General features: G+C 37.2%; 1 protein-coding gene and 1 non-coding gene across 2 annotated transcripts in view; both read right to left on the bottom strand.

Moving 5' to 3' along the window:
• Positions 1-17162, bottom strand: part of LOC107887181 (uncharacterized) — a 49408-nt gene that overhangs the window by 12720 nt on the left and 19526 nt on the right. Inside the window, exons 14-24 of the transcript XR_005920350.1 lie at positions 16763-16843; positions 16617-16697; positions 16221-16297; positions 16068-16122; positions 15932-15979; positions 15690-15827; positions 13852-13933; positions 13672-13750; positions 6715-6761; positions 1058-1269; positions 79-166 (exon numbers count right to left, since the gene is read on the bottom strand). This is a non-coding gene — a transcript (uncharacterized protein). The remainder of the gene's footprint in view (positions 1-78; positions 167-1057; positions 1270-6714; positions 6762-13671; positions 13751-13851; positions 13934-15689; positions 15828-15931; positions 15980-16067; positions 16123-16220; positions 16298-16616; positions 16698-16762; positions 16844-17162) is intronic.
• LOC107887183 (uncharacterized) lies at positions 5386-5874 on the bottom strand. Its single transcript, XM_016811348.2, has one exon. It carries the CDS (start codon positions 5872-5874, stop codon positions 5386-5388), a length of 489 nt encoding a protein of 162 aa, XP_016666837.1.

Consider the following 17162-nt stretch of genomic DNA (forward strand, 5'->3'; position numbering starts at 1 on the left):
CACTAAAAATATTTCCATGGTAATGCAAAATGAGATCTAGGGATAAAATAACTTGACATTTGACGAAAAATTCTTTACCTTCTCAGAGCTTAGTGCTCTAGAGTTAGTCAAAATATAGAAGCATATAGGTTTTTTCCTAAACTGTTCAACAAGTGATTCTATACTCCTGCAGATGGCAAACATAAGTGAAGTAAGGAATTCCTTCTAGATGGCAAAACTGTTATATAATACAGCTGACAAGATAGATATATATAACTGTAATATATCAATAATAGTATAGAGGTAAAAAAACAAAAAAATAACAGTATACAGGTTGAATATTTATGTGTGTAAATGTTAATTAATATTAACCAAGTAGACAATAAAAACTCTTGAAATGAATATATAACTAAAATCAGTATAAAAGACTTTATGTTATAACAACAGACTAAGATGATTCAATTACTACCGGGAAAATATTTTTATAAATTGGCTGCATAACGTTGACTTTTTTGGGATTTAAACATGTTATGATCAAATGTGATGGACCACAAGGTTAAAAGTCAATGCAACCCATATATTCTATGCCCCACAATCCATAAGTTAGATTTATCGCTACTCATTACCCGAGTACCTCCTTTCCCAAACCATAGACCAAACAGTCAGTCCCCTGCCACCACCCCTAGCCTCCATTTTATTGCTCTAATGGCTCAGTTAAATTTTGTGCCCATAAAAGCAAGGCCATTGTAATGTTCAGGTCAGGCTTGTCTCTCTTTCTTTTCTTATATTTCTTTTTTTTTAAACTCAAATTTTCTCATAGCCATATGTCCAAGGTGGGGCCGCCACCAGAAATGTTATCCCCTTTCTGCCTGTTTTATTTAGAATCCAGAAGCTAATCCGTATCCAGCCGCAGCTAAATAAAATAATGAAACTTCTGTTTGTTTACTGTTACACAAGTATCTCAGCATGTTAGATGCATGCATATGTCCAAAAGAGACATGACACAGATACACCAGGGGTCGAGGCATATCCATACTTCATAGCTAAGCAGTAAGACAATTAAAATAATGACACTTACCATTCAGTTAATACCTCAACATCATGAACAGTTTGTGTTCCAGTTGGATCATCATCAAGAACAACCAGTGTTCTTGAATTTTTCTGGTTTAGCTTGTGTGTATCATTTATAGGATCCACTGGCCACTCAGGTGGAAGACTTTGCAAGACAACTTCTTTCTTAAGAGCTGGAAGTTTTCCTTCAACTTTAACACCTGTGAGGGTTTCATATACCTACAGAAAAAGTTGTTACACCTACAATGTGCTAATTAAGTAACCAGATTATATTTGTGAACATGATAACTTTAAACACCATAATTCATATTCAATTAAGCTATAAATATTATATAGGTTGTGTATAACTTGTAATAGTGTGTGAAACTACCTCTACAATAGGACGTAATCACAAGGTACCTATCAAAAAAAAAAATCACAAGTTGCTATGTACGAGAACATGAAATTATAGGGGACATATATGTAATTTACCATTCACAAAAATAATAAGAAGAAATTAGTGACACATGACTAAGCTTGATGGTTATATACAAAGCAGTCAGTATTTCTTCTTGATAGATCATTCTTCCAAGTTCAACTTATTTGAGCAAGTAAAAAGAACTTTAGACATTCAATATTCTTTAGATATTAACTATATCTTTGAATTAAGTAATTGTGAAAAAACAGGATATTTTCCATTATATTTTCCACAAGAGATTACATACATATTTATACACATAGTTAGCCTAACTAAGGTAACTTTATGTTAGGAAAACAGAATAATTGCAGGGATACTGTACAGCCTTAAAGTTAGGGATAGAATATTTTTAGAATCATATTTGATATACTCAAATATTCTGAAATCTGACACTCCCCCTCAAGCTGGGAAGTGGATATCATCCATTCTCAGCTTGCTTACTAATTTCTGAAACAACTTCCCAGACAATCCTTTGGTAAGTATATCTGCTAGTTGTTCATCGGTGGACACAAATGGAGTGCAAATTAAGCCACTGTCCAGTTTTTCCTTTATGAAATGTCTGTCCACCTCAACGTGCTTTGTTCGATCATGTTGAACTGGATTATGTGCGATATTGATAGCAGACTTATTATCGCAATACAACTTCATTGGACCTTCCCACTTGATCTTCAAGTCTTCCAATATAATCTTTAGCCATAACAACTCACAAACTCCAAGAGCCATTGCCCTAAATTCAGCTTCTGCACTAGATCTAGCCACAACGTTTTGTTTTTTACTCCTCCAAGTCACAAGGTTGCCTCCTAGGAAAGTGCAGTAACCAGAGGTTGATCTTCTATCAACCATAGATCCTGCATAATCTGCATCAGTATAGGCTTCAAGGGTTAAATTTTCTCCTTTTTTAAATAAGATTCCTTTGCCTGGCGTACCTTTTAAGTACTGTAGAATCTGATATACAGCACTAAGATGTGATTCCTTAGGATTGTGCATAAACTGACTTACAACACCTACTGCATAGGCAATATCTGGTCTGGTATGGGACAAGTAAATAAGCTTCCCCACAAGTTTTTGATATGACCTTCTATCAACTGCTGTATCTTCTAATACATCTCCGAGTCTGTGGTTCACCTCTATGGGTGTCTCTGCTGGTTTACAGCCCAACTTGCCTGTTTCTGTCAACAAATCAACTATGTATTTTTGCTGAGATATGAATATTCCTTCCCGAGAGTGTGCCACTTCAATACCAAGGAGATATTTTAACTTACCTAGCTCTTTGACTTCGAATTCTTTTACTAGGCATTTTTTTAACTTCTCCATTCCTTCTAGATCATCACCAGTCACAATAATATCATCAACATAGACTATTAAAGCAGTCACTCCCCCTGAAGATGAATGTTTTACGAATAGAGTATGATCTCCTTGACTCTGTTTATACCCCAACTTGAGCATCACTTTGGTAAATCTTCCAAACCAAGCCCTCGGGGACTGTTTTAGTCCATATAAAGTCTTTTTTAGTCTGCAAACTGTCTGTCCTGTATCTGGACCGAATCCTGGAGGAACATCCATATAGACTTCCTCCTCAAGGTCACCGTGTAAAAAGGCATTTTTGATGTCAAATTGCTGTAATTTCCAGCCTCGGTTAGCAGCTAGTGACAGCAACACTCTTACAGTGTTCATCTTTGCAACAGGGGCAAATGTCTCAAGATAGTCTATCCCATACATTTGAGTGTACCCTTTAGCAACCAACCTTGCTTTGTACCTCTCCAAAGAACCATCTGACTTATATTTCACTGTGTACACCCAGCGACATCCCACCGGTTTCTTTCCTTCTGGTAATTTCACTAAGTCCCATGTCTTATTTTTTTCAAAAGCTTCCATTTCAACCTTCATGGCATTTCTCCAATTCTCATCTTCTAATGCCTCAAATACAATTTTAGGAATGGAAATAGAATTTAGGCTAGTAAGAAAGGCTTTGTGGTTATGGGACAAGTTTTTGTAAGACATGAATAGGTGCAAGGGATGTTTTGTACAAGCTCTAGTCCCCTTTCTAATAGCAATGGGAAAATCATCTAAATTTGTAGTATTAGAATTCAAAGTAGGTTCAGCAGTTACCTCAGGTCGTATAGGAGAAGAAGATGATTGAACTTGCACTGGTGCCTTCTTCCTTGAGTAAACCAGTAACGGACGAGTAGTGTCTTGAATTCCTCTTGGTGATTTGGGTGTACTAGGCTTAGTTTCAGGTTGTATAGGGGTCATTGTTTCAAGTTGGGCAGGTTGGGTAGCAGGCAAGGTCTGAGTGAGAGTGTTTGATTGCTGGACAGGAGCTGGAATGAGAGTGTTTGGTTGCTGGACAAGAGCTGGAATGTCAAGAAGAAAGAATTCTTTGTCCTTATCTTCTGTGAATAAGATCTCTCCCTGAAGATAAGGACGAGTGAAGAAATTTTCTTGTTCAGCAAAAGTAGCATCAACTGTTACAAAAAAAATTTTGTGGCTGGATGATAGCACTTGTACCCCTTTTAAGTGGAAGAATATCCAAGAAAGACACACTTGACAGCCCGTGGATCAAATTTCCCTCTATTTTGAGAATGAACATGGAAAAAGGCGACACAGCCAAATACTTTGGGAATAAGATTACTGGAGGTATTGAAATCAGGAAAAAATTTTGCTAGAACTTGCATAGTACTTTGAGATTCAAGGACCTTTGTAGGCAATCTATTTAACAAATAAGTAGCAGTTAGAACAGCCTCCCCCCAGTATTGTTTAGGGACGTTTTTTTGGAACAATAGGGCTCTTGTCATGGCTAAAATGTGACCATTCTTTCTTTCGGCTACACCATTTTGTTGGGGTGTACTAACACAAGATGACTCATGTATAATGCCTCTTTCTTAAAAATATGTTGAGAGGAATTGATTGAAATAATCCTTAGCATTGTCTGACCTAAACCTTTTTATTTCGACCCCAAATTGTGTTTTGATCATGTTGTAAAAAATTGGAAAGACAGACCTAACATCAGATTTTTGTTTTAAAAGAAAAATCCAAGACACACGAGTACAATCATCAATAAAGGATACAAACCACCGAGCTCCAGAAATATTTGAAATATTGGATGGCCCCCAAACATCACTATGAACAAGAGTAAAAGGAGTGGATGTTCTTTTATTGCTTACTGGAAAAGAGGTACGTTTATGTTTTGCAAGTTCACAGATATCACAATGAAATTTTTCAACAGTTAATCCTTTGAATAGTGAAGGAAACATAATTTTAAGGACTCTAAATGATGGGTGACCAAGGAAAAGGTGATAGAGCCAAATTTGGTCTTTATTGGTTTTAATAGACTCGGATATGAGAGATAAAGGTGAGGAATTCAGAACACTAACTTCTTCACTAGATTCTTCAAGATAGTATAGGCCATTTATTTCCTTAACATGTCCAATCATCCTCCTCGTATTCTGTTCCTGAAAAAGACACCGATTGTGATAGAAAACCACTTTACAGTTAGAGTCTTTGGTAATTTTTTTAATGGATAAAAGATTGGTAAATAATTTTGGAACATGAAGGACATTTTTAAGAGTAAGGTTTTTGTTTATAACAATATCACCTTGACCGGGCACTGTGATCACAGAACCATCAGCTACTGTTATTTTTCTACTACTAGAACAAGGTGTATATGAAATAAATTTTTGTGAGGAGTGGGTCCTGAAATTTTAGTATCTGTATTTGAGACTTTAGAACTTTGAGGAGAGGATATACCTGAAAAGGCTAAACTACAAGTACCTGTTGAAGAAGTTTTTTCCAATGATCCCAGCAAATTTTTTTAACTTCTCAATTTCTTCTTTATTGAATTCAATAGGTAATTCTTGAGAATTGTTTTTTTCATCTAGCTATCTAGCTGTATTTGCTCGTCCTTGTCCCTTTGATTGTCCACCTTTTTCTGAAAAATTTTTGTTTGTTGTCTGTGGCTTCCCATGGAGTTTCCAGCATCTGTCTTTAGTGTGACGAGTCTTTTTGCAGTAGGTGCACCATACGGAATCCTTGTTAAAAGACTTTGTACATTCTATCTGTCTATTATCTTCACTAGTTGGCTGCTCCAGGCCAAATCTCCTCTCATTTACTGCATTAGTAACCAAGGCTGAACTATCCACTTGATTGTTCTCCACCATAACTCCTCTTCTTCCTTCCTCAGCACGAACAATTACAATTGTTTCATTCAGTGATGGTAGTTCCTCTTTTCCAAGTATTTGAACTCTTACTGCATCAAACTCAACATTCAGTCCAGCAAGAAAATCATAAATTCGATCCTTTTCAACAAACCTTTTCAGGAGTGCTGCATCTTCACTGCACTTCATCTGAATGCACTGGTAATGATCCATCTCTTGCCACAAACTTTGCAACAGATTGGAATACTCCGTGATTGATCGACTTCCTTGCTTGGTGGATGAAATCTTAGTCTTGATTTCATAGATTTGAGCAGCATCTCAAACTTTAGAATAAGTCTGCTTCACAGCTTCCCATATTTCTTTGGATGTGCTAAGAAGCATGCATGTATCACTGATTTCTGGCATCATAGAGCTCCATAACCAAGACATTACCATAGAGTCTTGTTCATCCCAAGCATCAAACTTAGGGTCCCCTTCTTTAGGTCCAGTTCCGAGTAAGTGACTCAGCTTTCCTCTTCCTTTCAAGAAGGTACGAACCAGTTGGGACCATTTCAGATAATTTTTTCCATTTAGCCTGTAGGCTACTTGGATATTCTGAAACTCACTCATTGGGTTTAAGTTGTTTACAGAAATTTCTGAGCCCTCCCCAGTGTTACTGGTCTTGACAGTTTCAGTCATGTTGTGTCTGAACAAGTTCTATACACTTGAGGACTGGTTGGGAATCAGAAAAAAAAACAGGCTAAAGAAACCGGCTAAAAAATCTCAGAAATCGGGCTAAATAACAAGCTCTGATACCATGTGAAAAAACAGGATATTTTCCATTATATTTTCCACAAGAGATTACATACATATTTATACACATAGTTAGCCTAACTAAGGTAACTTCATGTTAGGAAAACAGAATAATTGCAGGGATACTGTACAGCCTTAAAGTTAGGGATAGAATATTTTTAATCATATTTGATATACTCAAATATTCTGAAATCTGACAGTAATCTTTGAATAGTGCTTTCTATCAATTGAGAATAATGGAATGATACTAGACGTGCATACCTTTACCACACCAGCATCATCTTGTCGACCCCAGCCAGCAGCAGATCCTTCTCATTAGTAACATTATAAGTGTTAATTGTATGGAAGACAACTCTAAAAGAGAATTAAAATGAAAGAGCAACATACAAAGACAAACATGGAAAATTGCATCACAATATAAAATATATATTTGGTAGATAAGATCTAATTAACAAGTTAACCAAGCGTTGCTACACCAAACACACTCTTCCAACAACTTTCATATTTCAATTGGAGGTTTATCTAAAATATGAGTTCTCGGATTAAATTTCAAAGCCAAATTAGCTAATTCATTTGCACACCTATTACATTATTGTAGGATATTTAGAATTTCTTAAATCCACCCTGCCTACATGATTTGCATACAATCTTGTACTAATACGAAACAAAGATGACAACCTTAAAGACTTGAACCACCACAGCAGCATTTGATACAACTATAAGAGATTGGATATTCAAAACTCGAGCAGCATCAAATCTTCTCGGTCCCCACAAATAGGCCGTTTGGCATTCCGATATTAAGATAAAACCCCTAACCCAATTCCCTTCCCAATCACATAGCAAAGCCCCCACCAAAGCTAAACCGAAAATACTCTTCATCGCGCTCTCTGTATTAAGCATTACATACCTTGCTCTAATAGTTTCCACTTGATCCATTTTGGCATTCTTCTCACACTATTAATCCCAGCTCCTGCCACCTCCATTGTTGGAATTCCTAAGATTAAGGACAAAAAACTTACCTTATTACTAATTTCAGTCACTGATTCTTAGGAAGTTAATGTTTTTTAGGGATTGTTTTCCTTGTTTGTGTGAATTCCTCTCTTTATAGGTGTAAACTAATTAGCAGAATGAATAATAATCTTTTTCTAAGTTTCTTCATGGTATCAAGAGCTTTAGGATTCATTCGATCCTGCTCATTCATCTCTAATCTCCCTTCCTAAAAATCCCTCCAGTTTAGTCCTCCCATGGGTGACTTCAATGAAACTCTGTCTGAAACTGAGACTTCACAAATAACTCAGAATGTCAATCAGGGAATCACTCAAGGTGAACTTAATTCCTCCCTTATAATCACCAATCATTGGCTAGATGGGAAGAACTTCTTCCAATGGTCTTAATCGGTCCTTATGGTGATTCGTGGTCGTGGCAAATTAGGATACATCAATGGAGAAATTCCACAACCAACCATAGCTGACCCGACTTATGCCACTTAGGAACTCAACAACTCGATTGTAATGGCTTGGCTAATTAATTCGATGGAAGGCCATATAAGCCGCACCTATCTCTTTTTCAAAACTGCAAAAGATATGTGGGATGCAGTCAAAGAAAACTACTCGGATCTTGGAAACACCTCCCAAGTATTTGAGATCAAGCTTAAGTTAAAGGATATCCAACAAGGGACACTCGAAGTAACTCACTACTACAACAATTTGAAAATTTTGTGGCAGGAACTGGATATGTACTATGAGGCAGATTGGGGTGAAGGCTTGGAACACACCAAGTTTATAACTCACCTCAACAATGAACGTCTTTATGAGTTTCTAGTAGGACTGAACCGTGAGTTAGATGAGGTCCGTGGCCAAATTCTGGACAGATCACCTCTACCAACCATTGGTGAAGCATTTGCAGAAGTTAGAAGAGAAGAAAAGCGCCGTCTTGTCATGATGGGAGACTCAGAGGAACCTAAACATGTGACAACTCTTGGCAATCGGTCTACTGAGACCTCTGACCTCATCTCCAGAGGTCCACAGCCACAAAAACCACGTGCTGGAAATGATTCTAGATCAACCAGGCCATGGTGTAACCACTGCAACCGTGTTGATCATACAAAGGAAAAGTGCTTCAAACTCCATGGCTATCCTAAAAAAAACAGAAGGATAATCCTCCACTGCTGCAGATGATGTTCTCGATGTTCACCTAACCAAAACCCAACTTGAGACTCTCCATAAGATACTTGGTACTTCCACTGCTCATGGATCTCTAGCCACCCAAGGTACTGCCCTCAATATTGCCTTTGAATCAAATAATCAATCCTCTCGGATACTCGATTCAAGTGCCTCCGATCACATGACAGGTAACTTCACTTTGTTTCACACCTACACCCCTTGTCATGACAAGTCCCGAATCCGCATAACTGATGGTTCTTACTCACCTATGGCTGGAGTAGGAGAAGTACAAATAACAAAGAATTTTTCTCTCGATAAAATCCTACATGTCCCAAACTTGTCCTGCAATTTACTTTCAATCAGTAAACTTACTAAGGATGAAAAACTTCTTGCTGAATTTTCTGCAATTGGTTGTGTGATACAGGAACAGAAATCGGGGAGGATGATTGGCACTGCTAATGTTGATGATGGACTATATGTTTGGAATAAAAACAGCACACAAGGAGAATTGGCTCTATCCACTTCAAAAGAGGACACGATTATGTTATGGCACCGTAGGTTAGGGCATCCAAACTTTTTGTATTTGAAGAAACATCTTCCGCTGTTATTTCGAAATAGAAGTATTAATTCCTTGAAGTGTGAAATTTGCCAATTATCCCAACATACCCGTGTTCCATACCCATTAAAACCATATATCCAGGCCCAACCATTTTCATTAATCCACAGTGACCTATGGGGAGCCAGCCGAGTGAAAAATATTACAAGGGCTAGATGGTTTATAACATTCATTGATGATCACACTAGGGTATGTTGGGTCTATCTCCTCAAAGAAAAATCTGAAACACCCAAAGTATTCCAAAATTTTCACTCAATGGTTCGAACCCAGTTCAACTCTACCATACATACTCTCCACACTGACAATGGGAGAGAATACTTTAACTCTGTCCTAAGCCCATACCTTTCTGACCAAGGCATCATACACCAAAGCTCTTGTCCTGACACTCCTCAACAAAACAAGATCTCCGAGAGAAAAAATCAACATCTCCTTGCTGTAGCTCGAGCCATAATGTTCACCATGAATGTTCCAAAATACTTGTGGAGAGAGGCTGTCCTCACTGCCTGCTATCTCATAAACCGAATGCCATCAAAGGTCCTCAATTTCCAAACACCTCTAAATACCCTTCTAAAGTCCTTTCCTCTATTTCGTGTTCCTAATCTTCCAGCCAAAATATTCGGTTGCAAAGTTTTTGTCCATAACCATCAACCAAATCAATCCAAACTTGATCCTCGAGCCCACACCTGCATCTTCATTGGATATTCCCCCACACAAAAAGGCTATAAGTGTTACTCACCAACCTTGCGCCGAATGTTTGTCTCTCGGGATGTTACCTTCTTTGAAAATGAACCATACTTTGCAGCATCTCATCTTTAGGGGAGACTTACAATGAAGATGAGACCCTTCATACTCTCCTCATTATACCTCATGATCCTACAACTACTATCACAAACAAGCCTAACAACCAAGGTGCTATGGTAATCCCAGATTTAGAGACTGTTTCCCCTGTGCAGCAAGAAATTAGCCCGATCCTTCCCAATAACAATACCACCACCGAAGTACAACAGCCCCTTGATCAAGGAAAACAACAAAAACAGGTTCTCAAAATACAAGTTTACTCTGGACGGAATCGTTCTGAAATTGATACAGCAGTGCCAATTGCATCCTCAACCGAGGACTATTCTGAACAGAAGTCTCACCTCCGTCACCATCCATCTATCTTCCAATTGCAGTTCGAAAGGGCACAAGGAGCTGCACTCAACACCCTATTTCTCGGTTTGTATCCTATGAAAATTTATCTAAGTCTTACAAAGCTTTTGTAACTAATGTTGATTCTGTAAAAACTCCAAAAAATATAAAAGAGGCTCTTGAATCAACTGAGTGGAGACAAGCTGTGATGGAAGAAATGAAGGCCCTCAAAAACAATGAAACATGGGAAGTCTCGGATCTACCTAAGGGAAAAAAAACAGTAGGATGCAAATGGATCTTCACTATGAAATTTAAACCCGATGGTCGTATTGACCGATACAAGGCTCGACTTGTGGCTAAGGGCATCACTCAAACTTATGGTTTTGACTACGACGAGACGTTTGCACCGGTTGCCAAGCTAAACACCATTCGAGTCCTCCTATCTCTTGCTGCCAACCTTGATTGGCACTTGACTCAATTGGATGTAAAAAATGCTTTCCTCAACGGAGAATTAAGTGAGAAAGTGTACATGGATTTTCCACCCGGGTTTGAAGAAAGTAAGGGCCAAGTGTGTAAGTTGAAGAAGTCTTTGTATGGGCTGAAACAATCTCCACGGGCGTGGTTCAACCGATTTGCAAAAGCTATGACCAGCAAAAATTACATTCAAGGGCAAGCAGACCACACCATGTTCTACAAGCACTCAGAAAAGGGAAAATGCTGCATCCTCATCGTTTATGTGGACGATATAATATTAACAGGAGATGACTCAAGCAAAATTGTGAGGTTGAAAGAATTCCTTGGTACAGAGTTCGAGCTTAAAGACTTGGGGAATCTTAAATACATTCTTGGTATGGAGGTAGCAAGGTCCCAAACAGGTATTTCCATCTCCCAAAGGAAATATGTTCTTGATCTACTGTCAGAAGTTGGTTTGATGGGCTGCAAAACCAGCCGAAACTCCTATGGAATTTAACCTTAAATTGGAAACTGATGAGGATGGAGAAGAAATCGACAGGGGGAGATATCAACGACTAGTAGAAAGACTCATCTACCTATCTCACACCCGTCCAGACATAGCCTTCAATGTAAGTGTTATCAATCAGTACATGCATGCCCCGAGGGAGAAGCACCTGGAAGCTGCATATAGAATATTAAGGTATCTAAAAGGGACTCCTGGTAAAGCCCTGCATTTCAAGAAAACTGCCAACCAGAATGTGGAAGTCTACACTGATGCAGACTGGGCAGGTTCTGTTAACGATAAACGCTCTACAAGTGGTTATTGTAGTTATGTTTGGGGTAACCTCGTGACGTGGAGAAGCAAAAAACAGTCTGTTGTAGCACGCAGCAGTGCAGAGGCAGAGTATCGAGCACTATCTCATGGTATATGTGAAGGAGTTTGGATACAAAGACTTATGGGGGAACTAAAAGTGCCTTACACCAGGCCTATGAAGATGTACTGTGACGACTAGGCAGCTGTCAACATAGCACATAATCCTGTGCATCATGATCGCACCAAACACGTGGAAATAGATCGCCACTTTATAAAAGAAAAATACACTCAGGAGAAGTGTGCATCACCTACCTACCTACTAGACAACAAGTTGCAAACGTATTAACTAAAAGTTTGAACAGAAACATGTTTGAAGAACTTATTGGCAAGCTGGGTTTGACAAACATCTACACTCCAGCTTGAGGGGGAGTGTTGGAATTCCTAAGATTAAGGACAGAAAACTTAGCTTATTACTAAGAGTTCCCTTGTAAATAGAAACTAATCTCAGTCACTAATTCTTAGGAAGTTACTATTTTTTAGGGATTGTTTTCCTTGTTTGTGTGAATTCCTCTCTTTATAGGTGTAAACTAATTAGCAGAATGAATAATAATTTTTTTCTAAGTTTCTTCATCCATAACCTACTTAGCGAACTTCTTCGCCATTGAACATAAATTTGCAGCAGTATCATATTTCATTTGAAAGTCATTTGTTCCTACTCTTCCATAAACCCCAAAGAGTCTTAATAAAATGCAACTTCCAGTCAACTTCTCCACACCCATGGCGATTCTAAGACATTTAATAAATAACCAATTCTTCAAAGAGAGGGTAAGAAGTTCATCTCTAAGTGTCTCATTCATTGATTCACAAGAAGCAACCTCACGAATAAAAAAATAGTCCCAAAATGCATGCAAACCCATCTCTAACTCTAAAAGGTAGCACCCACAAGAGCCGCCCAATGTCATCTTCTTCTTTATCTGAATTTCACTTGAATTCATTTAAAAAAAAGCCAAACAAAGAAAAGACTAGATTCTAGACATTCAAATCTCTAAATCCATCTATGGTCTTCCATCATAGTTCCTCCATACTTTTTTGAATGAAGTGAATGCTGACCTAGCCAAGAAGCATCCATTTCTCACCCCCTCTGAGTCTTTAAATCTTGTGTTTCAATAATCTGAGGTAGTGGAATAGCTCTTACCTCATGCAACTGTCATAGGCAGCAAATGGTGCAGTTGGTCTAGTGGTATATGTTGAAATATGTGAAACCCATATATTTTGGGATATATTTTAAAGTTATTTAGGTAGATAAATCTTAGAATAAATTATTTGAGATATTCTAGAATATTTTATCAATTAGGTTATGACTCTTTTCTCTATTTAAATTCAGTTGTTTAGTTAATAAAAGACAACAGTTTTATTAAATGCTCTCTTGAAAACTTTCAGTATATACATATAGACACCGTTTTCTCAAAAGATGAAAGGTAGTTTCACCATGAAAGGTGGACCATGAGTCCCATGGATTTTCAAAAAATTTCAATACTGTCCATATAAGATTTTGCAGATTTTACACTTATCTTTACATGATACCTTCAACTTTAATTTTTTCTTATTCTGTTAGAACTTTTTCAAATTTCTTTGTTTATCCCTCAATATTTTTCTGAAATTTCACTCAATGCATAATACCTAGTATACAACTCCTTATTCAAAACTAAGATCCTTGGATGGTAAAAATTTTAGCTGCTACCATTTCAACTTAAGTTAGATATGAGACATTGACCCAGTTCAAGCCGCAAGACAAATCCTGGTCAAATTACAGGGGTAATAAAAAAGGAACATGAAGAGAAAGATCAATGCAAATGGAACTCCCTATCTTCCATGAGTAGATGTGTCTCCCCTTTTTCTTCAGGTAAACTAGGTAACTTTAAATGAACAGGCAATAAAAAGGTAGTATAATTTATGCAACAAGTCACCTCGGGTCAGAAATGTAAAAAGAGAAAGACAAAAATAAGTCACAATTTCTACACAGAATAAGAGAGGTTATGCTTCACCTGCAATAAAGAGTTGGAGTGCAATAGTTGAAATATGGAGTGGAATTTTATGTGCTGAGCATTCACGAGCAACAATACCCTGTAGGCAATTAAACTTTGTCTTACAGCTAAGTAAAAAAACCATAAGTATGGCTATATTTGTTTCCATTGAAAAGATAAAAGAACAACTAATTATCTGACCAAATCCTTCACAAAGATGTCAAGTGCAGAGTAAGGGGTATAGTCATTGTCTAACATGTGTGGAACCCGATTCTCAAACATCCTGCAATACAATCATAATCTAATCAGAACTCATCAAAAATGAAAAATATCCTCAAGCTTGAGACCAGTTATTTTAAGATAAAGGTAATGCAAAGGTTCCTCTAAAGACGAAGGTTTTTCATAGTGATGCAGTTTCCAATTCTAGAACTAAGATATTAAGTTTTCCATAGATTATGTTACACTAAACCATGTAACCTGTGGATCTAGGATCAATTTGTTTGAACATGACCATGGCCTAAATCTTGCAACGTGAATTATTTAGGCACAAGACACAGCTATAGAAGTGTGGGTCATGACCTTTCCATATACTAAACACTTATCTAATTAGAATTGATGTTTCTTTATCCTAGAAGAACTAAAGATATACTAAACTTTTGTGATAATGCGAAGGGAAGTGACAAACTTGAGAAGAATAGATGAGCACCTGCACCTACACTTCCAGGATGAACGTAAAAAAATGAAGGCCATATTCTATTACGGCAGAACATAAGACTATAAGAGTGCCAGAGAGAGGCAACTGCCCTTTTTTTTCTCCTCAAGTGAGTAGCAATCACTATTCATTATTATGTAAAATCAAATAGAGCTTATGAAAAGAACAAATTTCACATTACAATTTTTTGAAATAAAGCATGAGAATGAGCAGAACTAGATTATAGTAAAAGAGTAGCATGAACCTGAACTGCAAGGATACTTCCCAAAAGTATGTTTGTTAGGATCATCAATTCCAACAATCAACTTGAAAGAAAATTTGAGCATACAATACAACACATCAATGGATAATTCCCAAAAACATATCAGTTAAGTTATAAGTCATATTTAGCCACATACCCTACATTCAACAATAAGTGGAAGTGATCATAATTTAGTAGCTCATAATTTAGCTAGTTTGGGTTTAGCTACTTTTGATCCTTTGTTTTTCAATTTTAATTCTCCAGATGTTTTGCATGAAGTTATTCTGAACGATGTTATTTCTATTGCTGCTTAATAAAAAGTATTTGAACTCTTCCATTAAATTTTTTTAAAAAAAGAAAAAGATATAGAGTGGCAGTGATCATGTCAATTTAGGACAAAATAAGGGAAGCCATGCAAGGAAATATGGAAATGTAAGATGAAGAGCTCCAAATAAAACTGTTTGTAGATAACTTTTAATTGAAAATGCTCATGTCAAAAGAGGGCAGGAAAAAAGTAAAGAGACTGGAACAAACTCTAAGCGGATCTCTCTCTTGATGATCTTTCTCAAGAAATGGTCATAACAGGAGCATGAGTAAGAAATATGACTCCAACAAAAAGGATGACATTTGTCTGCTGTTGCTGTTTTAGTAGTTGTAGAGCTGGGAAATTAGTTAATTGTTCAAGACAATGTAGTCTTGTAACCATTAGCATTCCAATTCATGGTTGTCACCTTGATATGAAGTTTAGGGCTGGATAAAGCATATAAATAACCTTGATATACAATTCAGTGACTGTTTCACCAACTTAAAATGGAAACATAAGTGCTAAAGACTCTGCAGCATGTATTGATATGATAGTCCTTCAGGAACAGCTACGAGCTTCTAATAGTTATTCTGCTTTCTTTAGGGGACTACAGACTTCTACAGAAGAAGACCAAATGGTGTAGGCAACATCTAAGTTTAAGAACTCATAAAAATGAATATTAAGAAGAAATCAAACTCAGGCCTGTAGTCAGATTTCAAGCAAAGTTTAAAACAAAGCAATTAAGAAAACAAAGTACTTCCACTTCAGTTATATGAACCTACCAGGATGTTGCCCCACTATTGCTGATGATATCGAACAATATTCTTGTGCTAAGACATAATCGGGCCCCAAAAGCCATTGCCTCAGCTGATGCTGCTATATGAACTCCAGCAAGTAATTGATTAACCATCTTTACACCACTAGAAATTGAGAAAGGAAATAAAAATAATAAAAAAGTTGCTTCCTTGACAACTAAATGGGAAACTGATGCTTTATGCCATGACAAATAATTGCTCAGAAGTACCTTCCTGCTCCACAACCCCTTTGATAACATAGAGCTTCTCACTTAATGCTGCTCAGTGTCAACAACCAAGATCAGTCACAACATAGCTCAGGTATTCCTTCACCTGAGAACTAAAACTTTACTACATGCAAATTACCTGAGAGGATAAGACCTGCACTTTTGAGAGCATCATCTGAACCTGCAGCCATTATCTAGAAATAGAAACAGAAAAAAGAAAATGAACAAACGTCAGAAGGACAAATCAAGAGCTTTCCAAACGAAATTTTATGTTAAATTCTCGTTTGCATACTGTAAGTTCTCCCATAGAAGCTCTTTTAACACCACCAGAAACAGGAGCATCAACCAATTTCAAATCTTTGCCTTCATCTGCACATGCACAAATAAATTACTATAGGAATAACCATGACAAGAAGTATAAATGAAAAAGATGTGCACTTTTAACATTTTGAACAAAGTGATTCGATTCATGTAAGCTCAGCCCGTGCTCAGGAGCAATGAGCTGAAGCTCAGTACCTAACCATGAAGTGCACTCGAGGAGGATAAATCACAAGCGAGAGGGGGTTGGAGTGAGTGAGATGGAGAAAAACAAACAATGGGAGGAAAGCTGAAATTTGAATAATAAAACAATCGAGAAATTTTGCTTTGTGTTACTGCAAATAGATAACTGAATGAAATAAATACATACTCTGTAAACGCCGTTCAAGTTGGATCACATATGCAGGGGAGACTGTGGAAGAAAGAATTATAGATGCTCCAGATGGAAGGGCTACAAAATATAGAGAGTGAAATCAGCCCAGCTCATAAATTGCAGATATCAAAGTAGAAATATACCTGAAACTGCAGCCAGATCCCCAAATAAAACACTCTCAGCTTGAGCTTCATTTGTGACCATGACTACAAGCACATCAACACCTGCTAGAGATGACATGTCAGAACAAACATGTTCTTGGCAGTGAATGAATCATGAGAATTTTAAAATAACATTTGGCAATCTCCAATTCTGGAACATTTGTGTTTCATTAAAGATTTAAAGCTGACAGTTTACACAAAAGAACTGAGATTCAACACTGGAGCGCACAGAAGAAGCAGTTTGACCTTGCATACAGTCATGCTTTTAATATCACCCAAGTATAAGAAACCAGCAAAAATCAGGTGAAGTCTGGAAGCACAGTAGATCAGACTAAGGAAGATTTTAAAATAGTAATTTATCAAAAAATATGACTTGAACAAA

This window comes from Gossypium hirsutum, chromosome A03 (assembly GCF_007990345.1).
Source record: "Gossypium hirsutum isolate 1008001.06 chromosome A03, Gossypium_hirsutum_v2.1, whole genome shotgun sequence".
In the NCBI taxonomy this organism is placed as follows: domain Eukaryota; kingdom Viridiplantae; phylum Streptophyta; class Magnoliopsida; order Malvales; family Malvaceae; genus Gossypium; species Gossypium hirsutum.